Raw genomic sequence first — 19,702 nt, forward strand, 5'->3', positions numbered from 1 at the left:
AATTGTGATCCTATTTCCGTAGTGAGTAACACTCCATAGCATTAGTTATTACCTTGGCACGGTCCAAATCTGCAGTGGAATGCTGCCTAAATGCTGCATGGAGAAGGACTTGCCTTCCAGTCGGGTTTTGTCTCATTCCGCCAGTCGATACGCTCGGGTGATGCTGTCGTAAATGAAATGCTAGCAGCCGTCCTCGCTAAATCTATGAAGAAAGTCGCCAAGTTGGCAACATTGAGTGCACTGCTGTAAAGGAAGTGGATGCACTGGATTTATAAAGACAAAACGAGAGCTTAGTTATGAAATGGAATGCGGCATCTTATTTTCATCGTCGTTGGAAGCCAAAATCACAACTGAAAATAAAATTTCATTAACTGTGCAGCCCTAGCAGTATTTATAAAAAGTGAAAATTTCTGCCAACTATCACACTGAAGGTTACAGGTTAAGGTGTGTGTGTGAGAAAGGGTCTGGCCTGCTGCTTGCAAAGCATTGTGGATTTCCTAAGTGGTTAATTATCTAAGTGAATGTGTGTGTAGAGACGGTGTGTGCGCCCGCCTCCCAAATGTATGCATTATATGTTCATACTGGTAAGTATGTTGCTGCCCAGACACTCCCACTGCCAGAAGAGGGAGGCCTTAATTCATGGTGACATGTGTGGCACTGTATTAAGTCACAGTAGGTATATATAATTAAACAGCCCCCTACCACCCATTTTCTTTGTTTCAGCGAGCGTCTCTGTGCCTTCTGTTACTGCGGTGGCCGTAGCCTGCTGGGTCAGGGGGAACTGCAAGCATTCAGCACCACGCCTCTGCTCGAAGCACTCTTCAGCCGCATGGGTGGAGGAGGCTTGCCGAGCGAAAGCAGTGATGGTGATAAAACCACTCAGCCAAAAATGGCCGGAGAGACCACCTCAGGACAGAGGGAAAAGACGAAGTAAGTAGGCCTGGCTGAAAAACTGTTGTCACAAACGGCTTGGCTGTCAGTGTTTGCCAGGATTGTAAAGTAAAGAGCCCCTTTTGTACGTTAATGTAGGGTGACCATATTTTGATTTCCAAAAAAGAGGACATTTGGCCAGCCACGACATAGCCTACTTAAATGATACTCGCAGTTTACTCAAAGATGCCTTATCATTTTAATATATTTAAAATTCATATGTATGGATAGAAAATTCAGTTATATTACAAAATAATATCTCTCAAAGACAGAAATTCAGATAGGCCCCAACAGGGACACATACACACACTAGAGTGTGGCGATCTGAGCCCGATGGTACCCGACGGGTCGGGCCGGGTTTGGTCAAAAATGTAGCTATAAATTGTATTCGGGCTCGGGTTGGATTCGGTCAGCTTTCAGTGAAAATGTAATGTGAAAATAACTAAAATCCTATTGTCTGTCCTGTTTATTGCTTGGGGACTGTTATTTACGTGACAACACCTGAACATAACACACACAGACACACATTGGCTGTTTGTTTCTACCTCTCTCCTCGCTGGAAGTCTCGGACCTCCAGCCACCCGCCTCTGCCTTGATTAAACGTTGAAAATAAAATAAAAGAGGGAGACAGGTTTTTCCTATTTTATCTTATTTTGTTTTATTTCTCCCTCTCCTCTCGCTGGAAGCGTCGGACCTGTTCAAACTGGGCAATGATAGGGAAATAACCAATGTTGATGTCTTGATATGGCTAAAATTTTTACTTTGTTCTTTTGGAAATCTTTGTGAAAGTTAATTCTTTAGTTTTAGGTGAAATTACCCTTTACCCTTTCCTTAGAAAGCAGTATTGACACTCAGTGGATTATGGTGGTGAAGGAGAGCAATGGTAATGGTCAATAATGGTCACACCTCTTCATATATATTTACCTATGCACTAACTCATTTACACAAAGTAGCATGCACACAAAACAAAACCACAGACCTCACAAGCTGAAGGGCTTCTCTCAGATAGCAGGTTGTGTTGTCACTCCACATTTAAAGACTAAATTATCAGACGTGGCCTCAGGCCCAAGAACATCACATCAGGTGAAGGGTTCACATGAACCTTTCCTGTGTTTATGAGCGCTACATATTTGTGCACCGCTGCAACAAAAGGCCCTCCTCGGACTCTTTTGGACAACTGCCTAATTTGTTTTGGTCCTTTTGGAACCAGTTGTGCGTCTCTCCGGGTTCCCAGTGACGTAATGGGCAGTGGGAGCAGTATGGGTCTGGCTGCATGCCAAGCCAACCAGTAGCTGTTGTGTTGCTGCTGTGTGATTGGCCACTGGGACCAGTCCTTGGTTGTGCCACACTGAGGCGCAGGAGGAGAAATTACACATTGATTTGTCAGAGAGGCAGAGATGGTGGACAAAGGGCAAAACTGGAAATGTGAGGAGGTTGGGGATAATGTGGTAATTGGTGATGAAACTTTGGTTGTAAACAATAAGCTGTCATCAGTGTGCCATCATGCTTCCAGAAACCAGTCTAGATTTTGGCCGTTGGTTTGTTTACTGGAACTAAGGTCCTTTTTAAATGCTAATGCTCCCTCTCAACATTTTCTGCATGCTATGCAGCTCACTAGTTCAAGCCAGGGACTCGGGGAAACGCATCCTTTTCAACAGATTTTATGAGACAGAACAGCCAGCCTCTTGTGCACACGCCAAACAAGATGGCCCTCTTCCTCCTCCTACTCTCCCTCCTCCCCCACAGCTTTTTATTTGCTCTCTAGCATTTTTCCCCCAGCTCATTCTCTCTTGTCTTCATCTCTCTGCTTTTGTAAAAACTGCACATCGTCCTCTACCCTAATGTCTCTGCTCTCGATTCATTCCTAAATTCACTCAGGCTGTCCTCTTCCTGTGTAGCATATCTTTTAGCTGTCCTCTTTTAAAAAAAAACTTGTGCTGACCCGCTTTTTTGCAAACCTCTTCCTTTGTTCCAGTGGGTCTGAAAGCTGCGAGGAAGAACCAGACCCAGCCAGTCGATTTTGGGATGAACTTTCTCATGTCGGCCTTCCACAAGATCTTAACGTCCAGTCTCTCTTCGAGTCAGGTAAGACAAGTAGACTGAACATTTTTACTCCTTTTTACAAAGCATTGTTGGCACTTCTAATGGAGAGTTACCATTTATTCATGAATGCTCAGTATGAAGCAGAATCTGCACCAGACAATGATTAGATTGTGACCTTTACCTATGTTCTCATCACATCCTTTATGTCTCGAAATTTCAGGGCAATGCTGGGCACATCAGAGTTGTGCCTTGTGGTCCGAAGGTGTTTGTGAGGGCGAGGGACAATCTCTGCTTAATGTGGACAGAGCCATTGACTCAGGGAGCACAAAGGTGAGTCAAGGGAGAACATCCATGGACTAATAGGTGTTAACACCATCTTAATGTGTTGGGGCAGCAGGGAGGGACTGCTTCAGTGAGGCACAGCAAAGCTGATGGATCAGACTGGCTGGTAAAGGTCGGCCCGGCAGCGTGGATCTCTCAGCTGTGAAATGGAAAAGGTCACGCCACTCAACGGGGCTGAGCTCTCATGGCAGCTTAGCTCCTAGTGTTAGCAGTGGCACAGCTCACAGCTCTCCGATTGCATTTGCAGCCCATTGGTCGCATAGCCCATCAGAAAGACCTGCACTTGATCTCCAGAGTGGCTATTAGTGCACACTCATGGGACTGAGAGGAATTGGGAATGGATGAGGTTCTGTCATGAATGTGACCATCAGGGGGCTAAAACAGGGGTCGTCTTCAAGCTGAGAAACCACATAACTATTTTTCCCAAAGAGACATGAAAAGATGAAGTCCTTACATAAGCTACGTCAGTCATAAAAAATGTCAAGGACTTGTTGATGAAATGAATTAATTTTAGTTGCAGATAAAGACTTTTCAGACATATTTTTCTCTTTCTCTGCAGCACTGTGCATACTGTAAGCGCCTTGGAGCATCCGTTAAGTGCTGTGCTGAAGGATGTGCTCAACTCTACCATTTCCCCTGTGCGGGGGCAGCTGGGACCTTTCAGGATATCAGGAGTCTCTCGCTCCTCTGCCCAGAACACATTGAACTGGCCATTCACAAATGCAAGTGTTGAGTAGTATTAAATACAGACATCTACAGTAAAATGGTTTACTTAAAGGGGACCTATTATGCTTTGCCTTATTTTCTGTCATGTGTGTAATGTTACAGTGTCAGATGTTCATGTTAACTAGTTTTAGATAATGAGGTGAACGAATGTGAAAGTAATTCCCGTGAGCAAAAACCTTTTTCTTTTCTACTTTTAAGCTCGTGGTGGAATTCTTTGTATGGTCATCTGCTTCAGGCACCTTACTGCAAGTTTTTACATTATGTACTGGGGTAGGAATCACCAGAGGATCCATGATATGATATTATCGATACGATATGATATGCTGAGTATTGCGATAAAATATATTGCGGCTTATTTCCCTTTTTCAAATGTAAATTATGTCCCCAAAGGAAAACTTTGTCAACATCTGTTTTATCTAAGAAGACAAAGTTCTCAGTCTGTTCATCTCATTTCAGACATTTTTTTGTGGCAGAAAAATGTGTCCAGTGGACTAAAAAAAGCAATGGATTTTATATTATTTAAGTAGGTTACCTAAAGTTTAATTCATGTTTGTCATATTGATAATTCATATAATAAAAAATGAATACTTAGCGCTGTGTGACGATTAGGGGTGTAACGATACATCAATCCACATCGATACATCGATTCATTGATTAACGATCCGATTATATCGATGCAAAATGAAAACATCGATCCATATCATCATCTTAAAGATACGCATTTATTCTGAAATTCACATAGCACGTCTGTGTCACCATTTCTGGGCAAGCGTGCCTCCGCTCAAAATAAAATGGTCAAATCATATTCTAGTTGTTTTTGTGAGTTGATGTAAATGATTGTGTTAGATGGGCATATGATATCACGTCATATCGATCACAGGCTCCTGAATCAAATCGAATCAAAATCGTATCGTGACAGACTTTGTGATATCGGCAAACATCGTATCGTCATCCAAACAAATCGATATAATATTGTATCGTGATGAAGCTGGTGATTTACACCCCTAGTGACGATACGATATTGCCGATATTGCCACACAAAAGTACTGCGATACTATGCTGTATCGATTCAATCGGAATTGAATAAACTGCTGTTTTCCTGACTGGAATTCTTTATTTTTTCTGCCCATAGTTGTAGATGATGTAAATTGCGCACTATGTGATAGTCCAGGGGACCTACTGGACCAGCTGTTCTGCACCAGTTGTGGTCAGCATTACCATGGGATGTGCCTGGACATGGCCGTGACCCCTCTGAGGAGGGCAGGTTGGCAGTGCCCTGAGTGCAAAATCTGCCAGACATGCAAGTAAGTCACCTTCCTATCCGTCTAAATAACACATCTCACACTGAATGTTTTTGTTCTGTCTATCTTTTCTTTCTCTTTTCCGTTTACTAATTCTCTGCGTAGCTACCAGGCATGGTGCTTACTGCTGGTTTGTTTACCTCTGTGGTTTGTGAGGAGCTAACTGGATGTTGTACCCTGAAGCTCAGTCTTGTAACTTCTGACCTTATTTAAACAGCACAGGAGCTCTGCTAGCAACCAGGACTGTTTGCCTTAGGTGAACACTGTCCATTGAGCTTTGTGCGCCGTATTTACATAGAAACCCTAGTACCATGTTATTACTGCACTGCATGGTGTTTTCAAGATGAGTTTATCATCACAAACTGTAATGGACGGGATGGTTTCAGATTTTCTGATTCCTTCGAATTGTTTAATTTTGACAACACAGATTTATAGAAGTAAAAAATAATTGAAATTCAGCCAGTGTGAGCAACAGCAAAAGGCCATTTATGAGTCTCTCTAATTTTTTATTAACCTTTTTTTTTTTTTTTTTTTTGTTTTTTGCCTTACTCATTGCCAACCCTACAATTAGAGATGTAGCACCCACACACACTGTGACGCACAGCTATACGCCCAGAGCTACTGTGTATCAACTGGGCTAATGTTTTTGCATACTATAATTTGTGCAGGAGCAGGCATTAGTGTTGCATTTACCATTCTGATGCACAGCAATCAATAGTCCCTTTATTAATTCTGTAAACAAGCTACATTCACCACCTTTAGTAAGTGTAAACACACACAAGCATATATGTGTATAATATATTTAAACAAAACCTTACTACCTCAATGTATAAGGTCACTTAATGTTCCTCACAGGTTAAATGTTTTAGCACTGGATGAAGCATATTCAAAATAACTTGTTGCATGTCCTCGCCTACAAGGGATAGTCAGTGTGCTCAGCCAGTCTTCTAGCTGGTCTGGAAAAAAAATATTATTTTTATTGTGAACGACTGTTGTATTTTTGGAAGTGTATTTTAATAAAATAAATTAAATTATTAAGAGTTGACCAAAAACGTGCACTAAAATTAAAACACATAGTTCTTCCTCCCTTTTTTTGGAATAAATAAATAAATAAATAAATAAAAATAAGAACAGAGAGCTCCTAATAATGTTGGCAGCAGGAGGCTGGTTCTCTCTTCTGATTCTTGCATGCATTCATTTATTAACACGACAACAAATGGAATTGATATTTGCCATAAAACTGAGATCCAGTATGAAAAGGAATAACACATTAGTTCAAACAAGGGATGAAATAGTCTAAAAAAAATTTTAAAAAAATACACTTGTGCTTTAACCTGGCCTGGAGAATAAATGGAATCAAATAATCGAAGTTCTCAGTAGAGAACTAAAGCAAAAAAATAATTCATCTTTTAAAGATGGTTGTTCCAAAAAGAGAAACAAGGCAGCTATGATAATCCATGTGACCACTGTACATAAAATCCTGCCAAACCTTTTGCAGTTTATGTTGCACATCAAAGTCCTATGCTGTCCCTTTTCATTCAACCTTCTCTCTGTCTTTGTAGGAATCCAGGAGAGGACACTAAAATGCTGGTGTGTGACATGTGTGACAAAGGATACCATACCTTTTGTCTGCAACCTGCTATAGACACTCTTCCAACCAATGGATGGAGATGTAAGGTAGGAAAGACCTCTTGTGGTTGGATGGCTTATTTAAAGTCCCCCTCCAGACATTATTTAAAGTATGATATTTATGATAATATTTTGTTTAATATGGTTTTCCAACATAATAGTAGTAAAAAAAAGCCTCTGATTTTGGATCTGGTTTCTGCCCCAGTCGCCACTGCTGCTTCTGGAAGGTTTCGCTGTTGCTTTCTCCAGCCACGCTTGCACTAGGCTGAGCGGTGTAAGACCACTGCACATCAGGGCTATTACATACATACCTGACGGTCAGGTATTGGTCAATATTGGGCTGCTGGTGAGCATTTGTCGCGTTAGTTTTTGCAATGTGTCTGTCACCGTTAGCACAAGTTGGCACTAGTCGGCCCTTTTAGGCTTTTTTTTCCAGCTGATTCAGCATTTTGAATGAGCTGTGGTATTTAGAGTTACTTCCTCTCATGCAGGTCCAGAACATTCACACTAGTTGGTTGTCAGCTGTGGTCTTTGTTGTGTGTTCAAGTGCAACTTTTTGATCAAAACACAGATGATGTGAGGTGGCAGCCTTCATCGTCACTAGTCCTTTGATGTCAGTTTGGTGGGTCTTGGCCTTCAAGCTGGCTGGCGCTCACACTCATATAAGGAGTCTGTTGTGCACCAAAATCGCAGATAGCAGATGAATCAGAATGGAAAGAATAGTTAGCATCTTTTATTTGTTTATGCTGTTTGTTAGCTTGTTAGCTGGTAGACTAACTGGCAGTGGCTGACACAGCGTTAGTGTTTGTGAATCATTCAGTATATCTGCTGCATTTGGATTTTTAGTGTGTAGCTTTTGGACGTGAACCTGAACCTTGAGCTTCCTTCCTCTGTCGTATTTGCTGCCCTGCGGTGGAGATGTCAGGCATATTTAAAGTTCTGTCCCCCATTGATATGTTTGCCGTATTAGACAGCAGTTGGGTTTTGTATTAGTAACATACATAATCTAGTTTCCCCGATGGAAGGTTGAACCACAGATTTTAAGGAAATGCACAAACATCGCCCCCTTATGTGAAATTATTTCAAGATATTCCACTATTGAAGCGCCAACCTAGGTATACATTTACAGCAAACTGCAACACAAAGTTCCCACTGTGGACATTAATATTCAAGATATAAATCATTGCTGTCTACCACATATAAAAATATGACTTTTTGGTGGTTTGTATTTGCACTTCCTGTGGTTAAGAAATGACTCACACCAGCTGATCTTTGAAAGGTTTCAGTTCAGTCTCTTTGCGGTTAAGATAACATGGTGTGTATGTGTGTGTACATGCATGTGCGTGTTAATCACACGCATCCCTCAGTGCAGCCCCACCTGCCATCCTCCAGCGGCATAAATGTTGTGCTTGTCACTCATATGGCGGGTTAACACACCAACCAGTTCTCTGCAGCGGCTGGAGGAGGCTGCAGTAATAGAGCCAGCAGGTGATGGAAGGTCTTTACACTTGGCTTCTCTGTCTGACTCAGCACAGGAGGAACACAACCCACACACATCCTTGGCACTCGCTTCTCTTGGGCGCCCGCCTCCAACCCGTCCCCTCTCACATGGTAGTTTTGTTCTGAGTGCAGTCGTCTGACTGAAGTAGAGATCAATGAAGAATTAGTCCATTGTTTCAGTTTCAGTGCTCCGTCATGTTCCTCTATCATGTACGAGCACCAGAATGGCAGGCCGCGCTTGAGACAAAAGCTTTCTCAAGCTGAGTGGCTAGCTAATCGACTATGCTGCAAAGTCACTGTATTGGAAAAAAAATAAGTGCTTCATGAAGAAGCTTTGTGGTCATGTCTTGTTGAAAATAAGAACAAATGGAGACAACGATCGCTCTGTGGAATCGCATTCAGGGAATTTCTTAAAATTTGGCACAAACTTCCACTTGGACGAACTGGTTAGTTTGGTGGTCAAAGGTCACTGTGACCTCACACAACATGTTTTTGGCTATAATTTAAGAATTCATATGCTAATTGTGACAAAAGTCACACAAATGTTCAATAGAATGAAATAATGAAGTGATGACATTTTATATCCAAAAGGTCAACTTGATTGAAAGATAATTTTTTGAGCAGTTTTGCCTTTTAATTGATAGGAAAGTCAAGCGTGAAGGGGAGAGAGAGAGCACGAATGACATGCAGCAAAGGGCCACAGGCTGGAGTCGAACCCGGGCGGCTGCGGCAACAGCCTTGTACATGGGGCGCCTGCTCTATCCACTAAGCCACCGACGCCCCGATTGTGACATTTTAATGTTCCTCATATTGGGTGCCCATCATGAAACTGTGGTGACTGTTTAGATTTTCTTGGCTGCCGTGTTGATGGAGGATCATTGTTCTAGAATTTATAGTTTCTTTGCAGCAACACAGCACTGTGGTGCAGTGGTTAGCATTGTCGCATCACGGCAAGAGGGTTGCTGGTTCAAACCTGGGGTGGGGGGTTTGAGAGGTGAGGGATTGCCGAGTTTGTATAGGTTTATGTATAGGTTTTCACTGGATACTCCGGCTTTCTCCCACAGTCCAAAGACCTACAGATAAGGTTAAATGGTGACTCTAAATTGGTTGTTGGTGTGAATGTGAGTGTGAATGGTTGTCTGTCTCTATGTGTCAGCCCTGTGATAGTCTGGTGACCTGTCCAGGGCTGGGATAGGCTCCAAAGCCAAGAAGCCAAGAACTGTTTTTCGACCACAGAAACATTATTTTTTAAAGGCTATATGTCAACAAATATGGGTCGAAGGAGAATATTTCATTAGATAAAAACATGTTGTGAATTTTGTAAATGATTACATCTATCTTTCTCAATACATTTTGCTTGCTCTGGAGTTACTAGACATGTTTGGATCACACATATCAGAAACATTCCTACCCAGCCACCACTAGTCTACAACTAGTATAATACTAATAATGTTAGTGTAGCCTAATATTTATCTGCAACTGTGCAGAAATACCCGGTTTGAACTGAATCAATAGCCATGCCAAAAAAGCAGCGCAGCATTTAAATGTTGATTCAGATTTTGAATGCCAACAATATGAATGAAGCTTTGAAGATTCAAACTGTTCGGTACCGTCCTAATATTTATGCATTCACAACAGGCCTGCTTAGAGTATTAAGCCTAAAGTAGCCCTTCTTTAAAATGTATATACTAATTTAATAGTTTTAAAGCTGAATATGCTCGATAACACAAAAGATTTTCTTCTTTAGGATTTTATACTGTCTAATGATTTTTTGTGTGTGACAGTAATCTCTGTGCAGTTGTGGGCAGGAAGGTTTTGTCAAATTTGGGAAGCCTCTTTCCATTCCCAGCATGAGCAAAATACTGAAGTCTGAATGCAGTTTTAAATGAACAGCTGCACTTCAGAGGCATGCTGCTGAAATAGAAGCCAAATGGCCACTTTTTTTTTTTTTTTTTTTTTTTTTGTTTTTTTTTTTTTTGTTTTTTTACTCAAAGCAGCACTGCTTGCTGGTGCACGCTGTCAGTGTGGATATTTCATCAAAAAATCTGGCTGCTATTTATTTGCCTGCGCCACTCTGTCGTTCTGTCGCTCACAACACTGTGCTCGCTGTTCCAATCATTTTTGAAAAGCAGTGGGACTTTGGTCTGCATGCAATACCCAGAAAATAAAAGATAGAAAATGGAGTGGGCTTTATATAGCTGATACTAATCCATTCAAAAAAATATTTAAAAAATCCCAAAATGTTTGAGACAAAGCAGGAAATAAAAAGTTGATAGATTTGCTCCATGTTTTGATTATTGGCAAATTGCTCTGATTTTAAGTGTCAGCCATTTGTAGCACTACTTGGCAGCATGCTGCAGCCAGTCATGCAGCTTTGCAGCAAGAACCTACCTTATTTGATGCCAGTGTTTTAAAAGTTTTATTCTTTTTGGCAGTTATTAAAAACTGTTTAGTGTAAATGATCCGGCTGATTAGAAAATTGCCTTGAAAACCCATTTCATTAGGGCCTAAAAATATTGATGTTATTTTTTTAGTCAGATTCCCCGGCTCTACCTCAAATTTTGTTGGAAAAGAATCGTGGTTAAATATACTCATATTCACTGTGGGCCTGGACAGGTTCCATGCTTGTTTCCCATCCCATGACTTGTTCATGGCTTGTTTCCCATGAAGAGCCAAATTTATATAGCAGAAACACTGTATTGGGTCTGACTGGCTTTCAATGGCTTTGCTCCTCAGAACTGCAGAGTATGCATCCAATGTGGAACACGAACCAGCGGGCAATGGCACCACACCAGCCTGCTGTGTGAGAACTGCATCCAAAACCAGGACCCTGCTCTGTGCTGTTCTATGTGTGCCTGCATCCTGGACCCTGAGCATCACAAAGACTTACTCTTCTGCCAGACTTGTAAGAGGTACGGCACATTTATTTATAACTGACTGTAAACACTTCAAATGCAGTACACTTGTGTTTTTTTCGGTCTTTGTTGTATCCCTGTGGCAACTGCATATTCCCTGGTAACATTGAGGAAAACCACAGTAATTAATATGTCACATTTTAGGATTTCCCAGAGATCCCTGTCGAATAATCGCCTAAAATTCCTTTGCACGCTTTTCAGATGGCTACACCTGGAGTGCGAGCGTCAGAACTCAGGCCAAGCAGAAATCCACCCCAGAGAGGACTATGTTTGTTCCAACTGCAAGACTCCTGCTGCAGAGCAGGCGCTACAGGCAGAGGATATGGACACCGGCCCAGAGCTCAGCCCTCAGCCAGCCTCCATGCACACAGACTCTGAGACTGGCCTACAGCTGGCTCAAAAGCACACGGACCTAGAACCTGGCACTCAGCGATCTCCTGAAATGCACAATGACCCCAAACCGGAATTACTTGCTGTTCCATTGCACTCAGATCCAGAGCCTGTTAAGGCTACCGTCCAGGAGGAGAAGCTGGCCACGTCAGCCCCGAAGCCTGGTGGGTCTTTGTTCCAAAAAGGTTAGATTAAACACAGGAGGGTAACTGCTCTGATCTCCGTGCCTGTGTTATCTTTAAATCTGAAAGTCTTTATTTTCCTTAATGCCCAAGTGTCCCTCCTGAGAGTCTGATCTGCTTCATCAGCATATTAATCATGTCTTGGTATTGCAAGGACAAGCCAAGGAATGTAACTCTTTTGATCATACAAAATCATACACACAAGCACCAGGTTATACGATTGAAAATGAAAGAGAATCTTTGTAGTCGAGGGTTCATTTACTCAGCCTCTAGCCATGCAGACACAGTTGAAAGTTTTGGCCATGCAACACGAAATTGGGCTGTAGTGTCAGCGCTGATGAAGTTTTGGAAGTCGCAGTTGTTGCAGATGAAAGCTTTGGGAGTTGTTTGGACTAAGACCAGAGAGAGGCACCACCTCTTTTATGTGTATGATTTTCTGAGGACTACCCAATAACCAGATGGTGTCCTACTAGCGACAGATTAAAGCGACTCCTTTGTCTTTGTAACTCAGTGTTTTGAAAATTAGAAGTACTTTGTTTCTCCTTCCTGTCTCCCGGGGCTGTAGCCTGTGCTGCTAATCTATGGAAATGAGAAACTGATACTTGAGAGTGTTTTTTAAAATTTCACTTTAATACACAGCTAAGTTTACTGCACGGTGCAACTTGAAGCAGAGGTGGACACTAAAGTTGGTTGCTCAACTTTATATTCGTCTTTATTAACCTTAGCCAGACTTTTTGATAGCACCAAACAGAGGGAGAGGTTGTGAAGGCATTGTGGCCGTGTCTGATGTCTGTCATATAGCTGTGTGTATGCTTGCCAGCAACAGGTGTGTGTGACACAGAATCAAACACAACAAGCTGTCTCAGTTGTATAGGGGCTTTAATGAGATTCAGACTACAAGTTATGGTCATTGGATTCAGGGTTTTCAAAACCTCGGGCAGAACAGAAGAACTGTGTTGTCTGGATACAATTCTCAACATGGAAGTGGCTGAGTTGGCCTCAAGCGGCTAACGGTGCTAACTCCATAAACAGGGCTAAACAGTGGCAACAGTGCTGACAGAGCTAACTGTAGCTGTGGTAACATGGACAATAATTAATCACATTTGAAATCATTCTGATCAGAGATTCCAACTTAACCGTTTACATGCAGGCTACATAAATTGATTCTTCCGATTGAGGTGGTTACATGAGGTATTTTTATTCTGATTGGGCTATTATCATGATTGTGAGTGGATTCTTAGGCTCCATTTCAATGCACCTAGTGTTAACCAGTGGGAACCAGAGGGTGGGCGCTACACTTTCACAATGACGCAGTCCCAATATCAGTGGTAACCACCATATAAGTGTAGTGCAAAGTGGCAGTGATGAGCTTGCCAGCAGGATACACGCGCCACATCGTCCACAGAGAAGCTCAGATTACAGCAAAGGTAGTGTGACTTCATTGTGTGCTCAAGATGCCATTACTCCACTATATCTTTACATAGGAAATAGAGATTTGCTGCTATATTAATGCTCTAAAAGTCACATACAGAAGTTTTAATAGTGGTTCCTTTCATACTCAAGAACAGTAACTAAATAGGATATAACCTACAGTGAAATAGCCACACTGTTTTGAAGCCACAAACAATATGGAGTCTTGGATGCGTGGATGTGACTTGAACTCTAACCCAAGGGTTTCTTGGACATATGAGCTCATCTAGCTAGATTCCATTTAGTAGAAGCAGCACCATTATCCTGGTAAACCCTTTCCTTCAAAACATCTGTCTATTGTTTCTGCTGGTCACAGTGCTTCTGTGATTCATTGTGGTGCGAGCTGTACCAACGCTTTGAGTTACATGAGTTTTGGTATCTGCCTGTACGAAGCTCAGGGCTGCATCTCCACTTCGTGTGAGTTCTGCCAGCAGCGGAGTGGAGTGGAGTATCAGGCAAATTAACGGTGAGCTGGGGATGCCAGTGGTAGCAACGCTGCCCACTCTGTCTAGACAGCAGACTCCACTGGCAGGAGAGAATGGATAGGAGTAGCATGATGGTGATGATATTAGATCCCCTGTCTGCAAACCTGCCTTGGAGCTACGCTGGCTCATTCATGACCGCTCACGAGCTCGCTCGCTCTGCTCTGCATGCACATGTGCTCTCATTTTACGAGCTTTTTCCTGTGGTCGTGAACTGCTTCATCATTGGATTTAGCTGGCAAGGCGATGCGTCTCCCACTGTGGTTTTAAAGACGTGTTGGGTGATCTGTGTATTGATTTAAGAGAGGCTTTAGGAGGTTTATGTTAAGCACCTCAAAAAAGACTTTGTCAAGTTTACCTGTTTTTCCAATACACATGTCATAATGCTGTGTACCCCTGAGAGACAAACTGTTAAATTTTACTTTATTTTTTTGCAGTGAATTTGATATTACAGCCCCAAATAAGAGGAGGAAATGTATTTTATAATATGCTTAAATTTACTTAGATATTTAAAATTAGCTTTACTTTATGTGACATCATGACTGTGCTGCCAACTGCGCCTACATGTAATGTAATTAAAGTCATTAACCAGAGCTGTTTATCACCTGCCAGGATTCTCCACCACTCAGGGTTTAACAGCAGGCTTACCGCGACTCAGCTGACAGATGCTGTTAGATCCATCCTGCGACTGCAAGTTAGACCTGACTTAAGGCCTCTGCTGCATTAATCAAAGCTGTGTATTTATCTTCACCATCACCTCATTCACTGTAGGAGATATAGGAAGCAGGGTGTTAATATGAATGAGAATGTGTGTTCAGCTTGGCCAATAGTTGAAGGCTGGAGATGGTTGGAGGCCCATCTCCTAATTGACTTTCTGGCATCGGCACCGGATGAGCACCTGCAAGCTGCACAGTCATGAGCCCAGAGCACACAGACCCTGGGATGTTGGTTGTCATGGTTACTCCCTTCCCTGGCAGAGATGCTTAGCAGGTGCATGTGTGTGTCAGGATCAGTGTGACATGGGAACTTGTGGATTGAAATGGTGGGTGCCTCGTTAAGACTAGGCTATCTGTACGGTCAGAGGCTGTCTGGCAGAATATTGGCTCGATGTGTGGATGCCTGATAGCCAGGAATGACTAGTTCTATTCATGCCAGACTAGTCAAACGCATTGATGTCTTTAATACAAAACCAAATAGAGAGAGAGGAAAGGAGACTCTACAAACCCAAATGGAGAGAGAGGATAGGAGACACTAGATTTATACTAAAATAGCATATGAAGCGTATAAAGGCTTGCCTCATTGTCTTTTCATGCATTGTTACTTGAAAGCGAGTCCTTTTCAGTAACACATCCATTTCAAGGCTAATGCAACATTAAATCTAAACAGTGAAAATAAAGTTACATCCATATATAATGTATAACCTTTTTTACTTAATATATATCAGTATAAGACCATATAGAATCCCCATTATTCACTTATTGTCTCGAGATAATTGGTGGTCTGCAACGCATGGTTTCAGTGGTTTTACTAAAGGGAGAAGAGTTTCCTCGTCTTTGGGATTCACGTCATTGTAAAGATTTGTTGGTTTTACCCTTAGATTTGAAATAATGTGTGGAAAGAATTGACGTAAACAGAAATAATTTTCTCTCAATCAGTTTGACTGCCATGGCATCCAAGCCCAACATTTACCTACAATCCACTTTCTTTATTCCCGTACCACTTTATATTAAGTGTCTTCACAACCTCTCCAGACTCTTAGTTCTCTCTATTAATGAACAAATATCAATTTCTGTGTCTATAATCTTTCTGATAATTAATCTTCTCTCTTTTAGAAGTCTCAGCAGGAGCAGACGTTGAGAAGCAGGTTACTGAACCTTCTGTCAACAAAATCCTAACGGAATTCAAACTAGGTTTGTACACACAATCTGATCTGCACTGTGGAACCTCTTATTGACTTGCATTTATTAACAGTGATTGCTAATGTAAAGTTTGTGTTAGTGTGAATAAACTGTGAGCACAACGACAGTTCAGATGCTGTTTAAATGTTTACAGGTAGTATTAGGCAATGCCCATGACATGAAGTCTCCTCACCAAATCTGTCATTTCTTTAGCGATGTTGGTCTGTTAAAACCATTATTGTATTGGTGTACACCTCGGTCTCTCTTCATCTGTTAATGTGCATGACAAGGGCGTAAAGGTATATAAAATTCATGGTTAGGTATGTCCCTTGGTTTTGGGGTCATGGTTCTGTACATTTTCGGTTCAGCAGGGAAAACAAGACACTTTTTTGTCTTTTAACTTTGAAAAATGTAACTGTTCAATGGTGCCACCTTGGCCGTAATTCTCCTGTAAATGAAATAATTGGAGTGTTGCCACAGATATACCCGACATCAGTTGAACACTGTCAGTATGCAGAGATTTAGAGATATATCATTGTCCATTTAGCTTGACTAATCCAGCCCACTGGGCAAAGCCAACTATAATGCTACAGCTGATAGATAGCAACTAGTTTGATGCCAGATTTTCTTTTCCGAGTGTGAGTAGTACACATAAACAGACCAATTTGACTGTTTGGGTCACAAGGCATGCCGAGCTTTTGTTGTATACCAAACCCAACATCCAGTACTGAACGGATCAGATGAAGAAATACGTACCATTACCCCCCTAGTGTATGATGCAAAGCTGTATAAATACATTCCCTGACCACTGTGTATTTCCTTCTACAGAAACAAAACCAGCAGCAAGAGCCCAGCTTACATCTACAGAGAGTCCTGCGTCTCCAGCGACTCCCAGCCAAGAGTCGGAGTCCTTTCCAGCCCAGCTCTCCATGGAGGCACTACAGACACAGGACACAACATCACAGATCAAACCAGCAAAGACAGAGGCCTGCCCCGAGCAGGGCACGGCCAACCCCAGCACAAAGGATTTTAAGGCCATCATCTCAACCACCAAAGAACCAAGTACTGCATCAGTACCTTTCACGGACCAACCAATGGAAGTCTCACTACCCCAGCCTTCGAGTATGGATGTAGTCAGGGCTTCATTCCTGGAAACTGCTCCAGAAGAACTTAATAAGGAGAGGATGGAGGGTATTTTTCACAGGAACCTGGCAGAGACTGTTAAGCCCTCACCCTCTAGTACATCAGAGGAGATGTACACTACACCGGAGAGCAAGCCCAATCTGTCATTTCCCTGCCTGCCTTCAGAGGACAAACCACTCAAGACATCCGTGGAAAGGTTGGTGGAAATGGTTTCCACTCCTTGCCACTCCTCCCCTCTGGCCCGAGGGACATCTCCCAGAGAGCCACCCCAGACCCAAATCCTACCTTCACTGAGTGACCACAGCAGTGTCATACCCACCACCACCCTCATACCACTCACTCCGAAGATTGGAATGGGAAAGCCAGCCATCACCAAGAGGAAGTTTTCTCCTGGGAGGCCACGAGTGAAACAGGTAGGAACCTTGATATCATGTCACGGAAGACCAGTGATTGGTTTTGTGTCGGTGTCGGGCTCGTGGTGCTCAAATCTTATATACTCCTAAATGATGTGCGTGTGAGTGTCTTGTGGAGTCTGCTCTGTGATGGTGGATTAGGTTGCTTGGTGGTTGGTTGACGAAGCTTATACTATTTAGATGTGTTTTTCAGATAGTTTTTAATTTGTTTCCTCAGTCAAGTAATACTTTGCAAGCATGGTAGGAGGACAATCTGGCAATTGATGCTCTCTTTTAATTCCCTGTGCCCTTTTCACATCTCTGTGCACCACATGACTAGTTAGACACAGTGTTTGTGCTGAGCTCAGTTGAAGTTTTAATTATTTCTAGTAGGAATTGTGCTTTTTTTTTAATGGCTAAAACACCTTTTCCTGAGAGACCTCTACATATTCCATCTCTCACTCATGTTCATCTCATGTCCACGTCACAAATATGTGCCACCTTATTGTGCCATTGAGAATGAGTGTTCATCAAGTCACACATTTCAGTGATCGTTACCATTACCATGTCCTGGTTATCTCCCTATGACTCCATCCACGTTGTGGGTCACTAGTGACTGTGAAAAAACTTTTAATCCCCTAATGTTAGTGCCCCAGTGTCGTTAAAACATATGGATTATAATGGAGACACTGAATGCAGACTGTCTCTGGCAAATAATAATGGGAATAGAATCACACCCATGGCTATAATATATTATGGATGATGCTTATGAGGGGAGATTAATTTAGTTTGCAAAATGTATTTTTTCCCCCAGATATATCTCATCTCTTAAATAAACATTATGTGGCTCAAACTAATTTGTTACACACAGCCCGGGGGGATCTGTTCCAGAAATTTGAATGTTGCTCCTCTTTAGTCCAGCGCGCTTTTGTCTGATTGCACTCATGTGCTGCCATGCTGACGCAATTCCCCTTGTTTTGTCAACATGCCAAACATACACGGTTGTCATGACAAGCAATCGCAGGGCCTCTCTCCTGCTGTATGGTGCCATGATGCCCTGGCATATTATGCTGTGTGAAATGCAACTAACACAATTGTGCTCTCCAGTTGTGCTTTTACAAATTTTCTATCAGAAACTTGCCACTTAAACTCATATGCATGAAAAACTCTAAGGATTGGCTTTAACACAGACTGTAACCTAACTTACTCTGTTCATATTTGGCACATGAGATGCTTTCTAATACTGTAGCCCTGCATAGATGGGTTTGTACTGAGAAGTCCCCGACTGGCTACATTAGAAGCTCACTACATCTCTCTAACATCTTTCTTTGTATGTTTTGTTTCTTCGCTGGCTTTGTTTTTAAGTTGCTGCATTTTGTCGCCCTCCTCCCTCCCTCTCTCTCACTCTCTCACCCGCCCCCCCTTACCTTAGGGTGCATGGAGCCCCCATAGCAGTGTGAGCTCCCCCTTGTCCTGGTCGCCAGACCAGCCAGAGGGGTGGGACGTCCCAAAGACCAGGCAGTCCTCTGGCAGCCCCGGCTGGAGCATCAGAGTGGTAAATACTGTGGCTCACCAGAGACGGCAGGGCAGCAGCTGCCCTCCGTTAGCCCTCTGTTTACCCTCGTGACACACACTCCCCGAGTGTTCCTGAATGTCACTGTGATGTATATCGTAGCCTACGCAAACAATAATCACCTTACAGTGAGAAGAGGAGATTCATAGGCGAATGGCTCAGCTAATGTATGGAGTGGAACTGAAAGATATGGTTATATTAAAAATGGGCTTTGCTGTTGAATTGAGAGATCAAGGTTATGGTGTAATTAGTCTCCCACGGTATAAATATTTGGCTACATTTTTTTACTAATGAATGAACGTGCCCCGTTTCCTCTTTGTCAGCCGTGCTCTGCTGCGCTCTCTTCTTTTCTGTCGTATTCAAAACTGCTCTCGTATTTATTTATATATTTTCTCTTCTTTGAGTCTGACTTTGTGAAAAGTCTGTGGCAGCTGGTTGCCATGGCGACAGTCATTACTCTTGGCAAGGCAAGGTGAGGGTTAATTTATGTGCTGTGGCTGGGGACCAGTCCAGGTTAAACACCGCTGAACAGTGTGCCTGTCAGGAGGCACAGTGGATGGGAGGGACCTTGGTTTGGGATCAGTGTCAAATGTGGGGTAACTGGGAAGGGATTTTGGGGGTAGGAGCTGGAAGATTCAGTTAGACTTTAGTTTGACAGTCATGATTAGACGGAGGCCTCCTGTCGGAAATGTGCCAAAGGCACAATGGATCTCGCATTGCTAGAACAACAGCTCAGAGGCCTTTCCTCAACTCTTTCACTTGCTGGCTGTCTGTCAGAAATTGTAG

General features: G+C 42.5%; 1 protein-coding gene across 15 annotated transcripts in view; it reads left to right on the forward strand.

Moving 5' to 3' along the window:
* The window catches only part of kmt2cb (lysine (K)-specific methyltransferase 2Cb), an 84,728-nt gene that overhangs the window by 23,851 nt on the left and 41,175 nt on the right, over window positions 1-19,702 (forward strand). For 12 of the 15 annotated variants that reach the window (XM_033637634.2, XM_033637636.2, XM_033637640.2 and 9 more), the window contains exons 5-15: window positions 724-930; window positions 2,906-3,015; window positions 3,194-3,303; window positions 3,875-4,037; window positions 5,174-5,345; window positions 6,905-7,019; window positions 11,208-11,383; window positions 11,588-11,940; window positions 15,743-15,820; window positions 16,637-17,364; window positions 18,776-18,898. In XM_033637634.2, coding sequence (XP_033493525.2) covers window positions 724-930; window positions 2,906-3,015; window positions 3,194-3,303; window positions 3,875-4,037; window positions 5,174-5,345; window positions 6,905-7,019; window positions 11,208-11,383; window positions 11,588-11,940; window positions 15,743-15,820; window positions 16,637-17,364; window positions 18,776-18,898 — 2,335 coding nt within the window. The remainder of the gene's footprint in view (window positions 1-723; window positions 931-2,905; window positions 3,016-3,193; window positions 3,304-3,874; window positions 4,038-5,173; window positions 5,346-6,904; window positions 7,020-11,207; window positions 11,384-11,587; window positions 11,941-15,742; window positions 15,821-16,636; window positions 17,365-18,775; window positions 18,899-19,702) is intronic. The other 3 variants (XM_033637643.2, XM_078173366.1, XM_078173367.1) reach the window with 1 other exon arrangement.

The sequence above is a fragment of the Epinephelus lanceolatus genome, chromosome 12 (genome assembly GCF_041903045.1).
Source record: "Epinephelus lanceolatus isolate andai-2023 chromosome 12, ASM4190304v1, whole genome shotgun sequence".
Taxonomy (NCBI): domain Eukaryota; kingdom Metazoa; phylum Chordata; class Actinopteri; order Perciformes; family Serranidae; genus Epinephelus; species Epinephelus lanceolatus.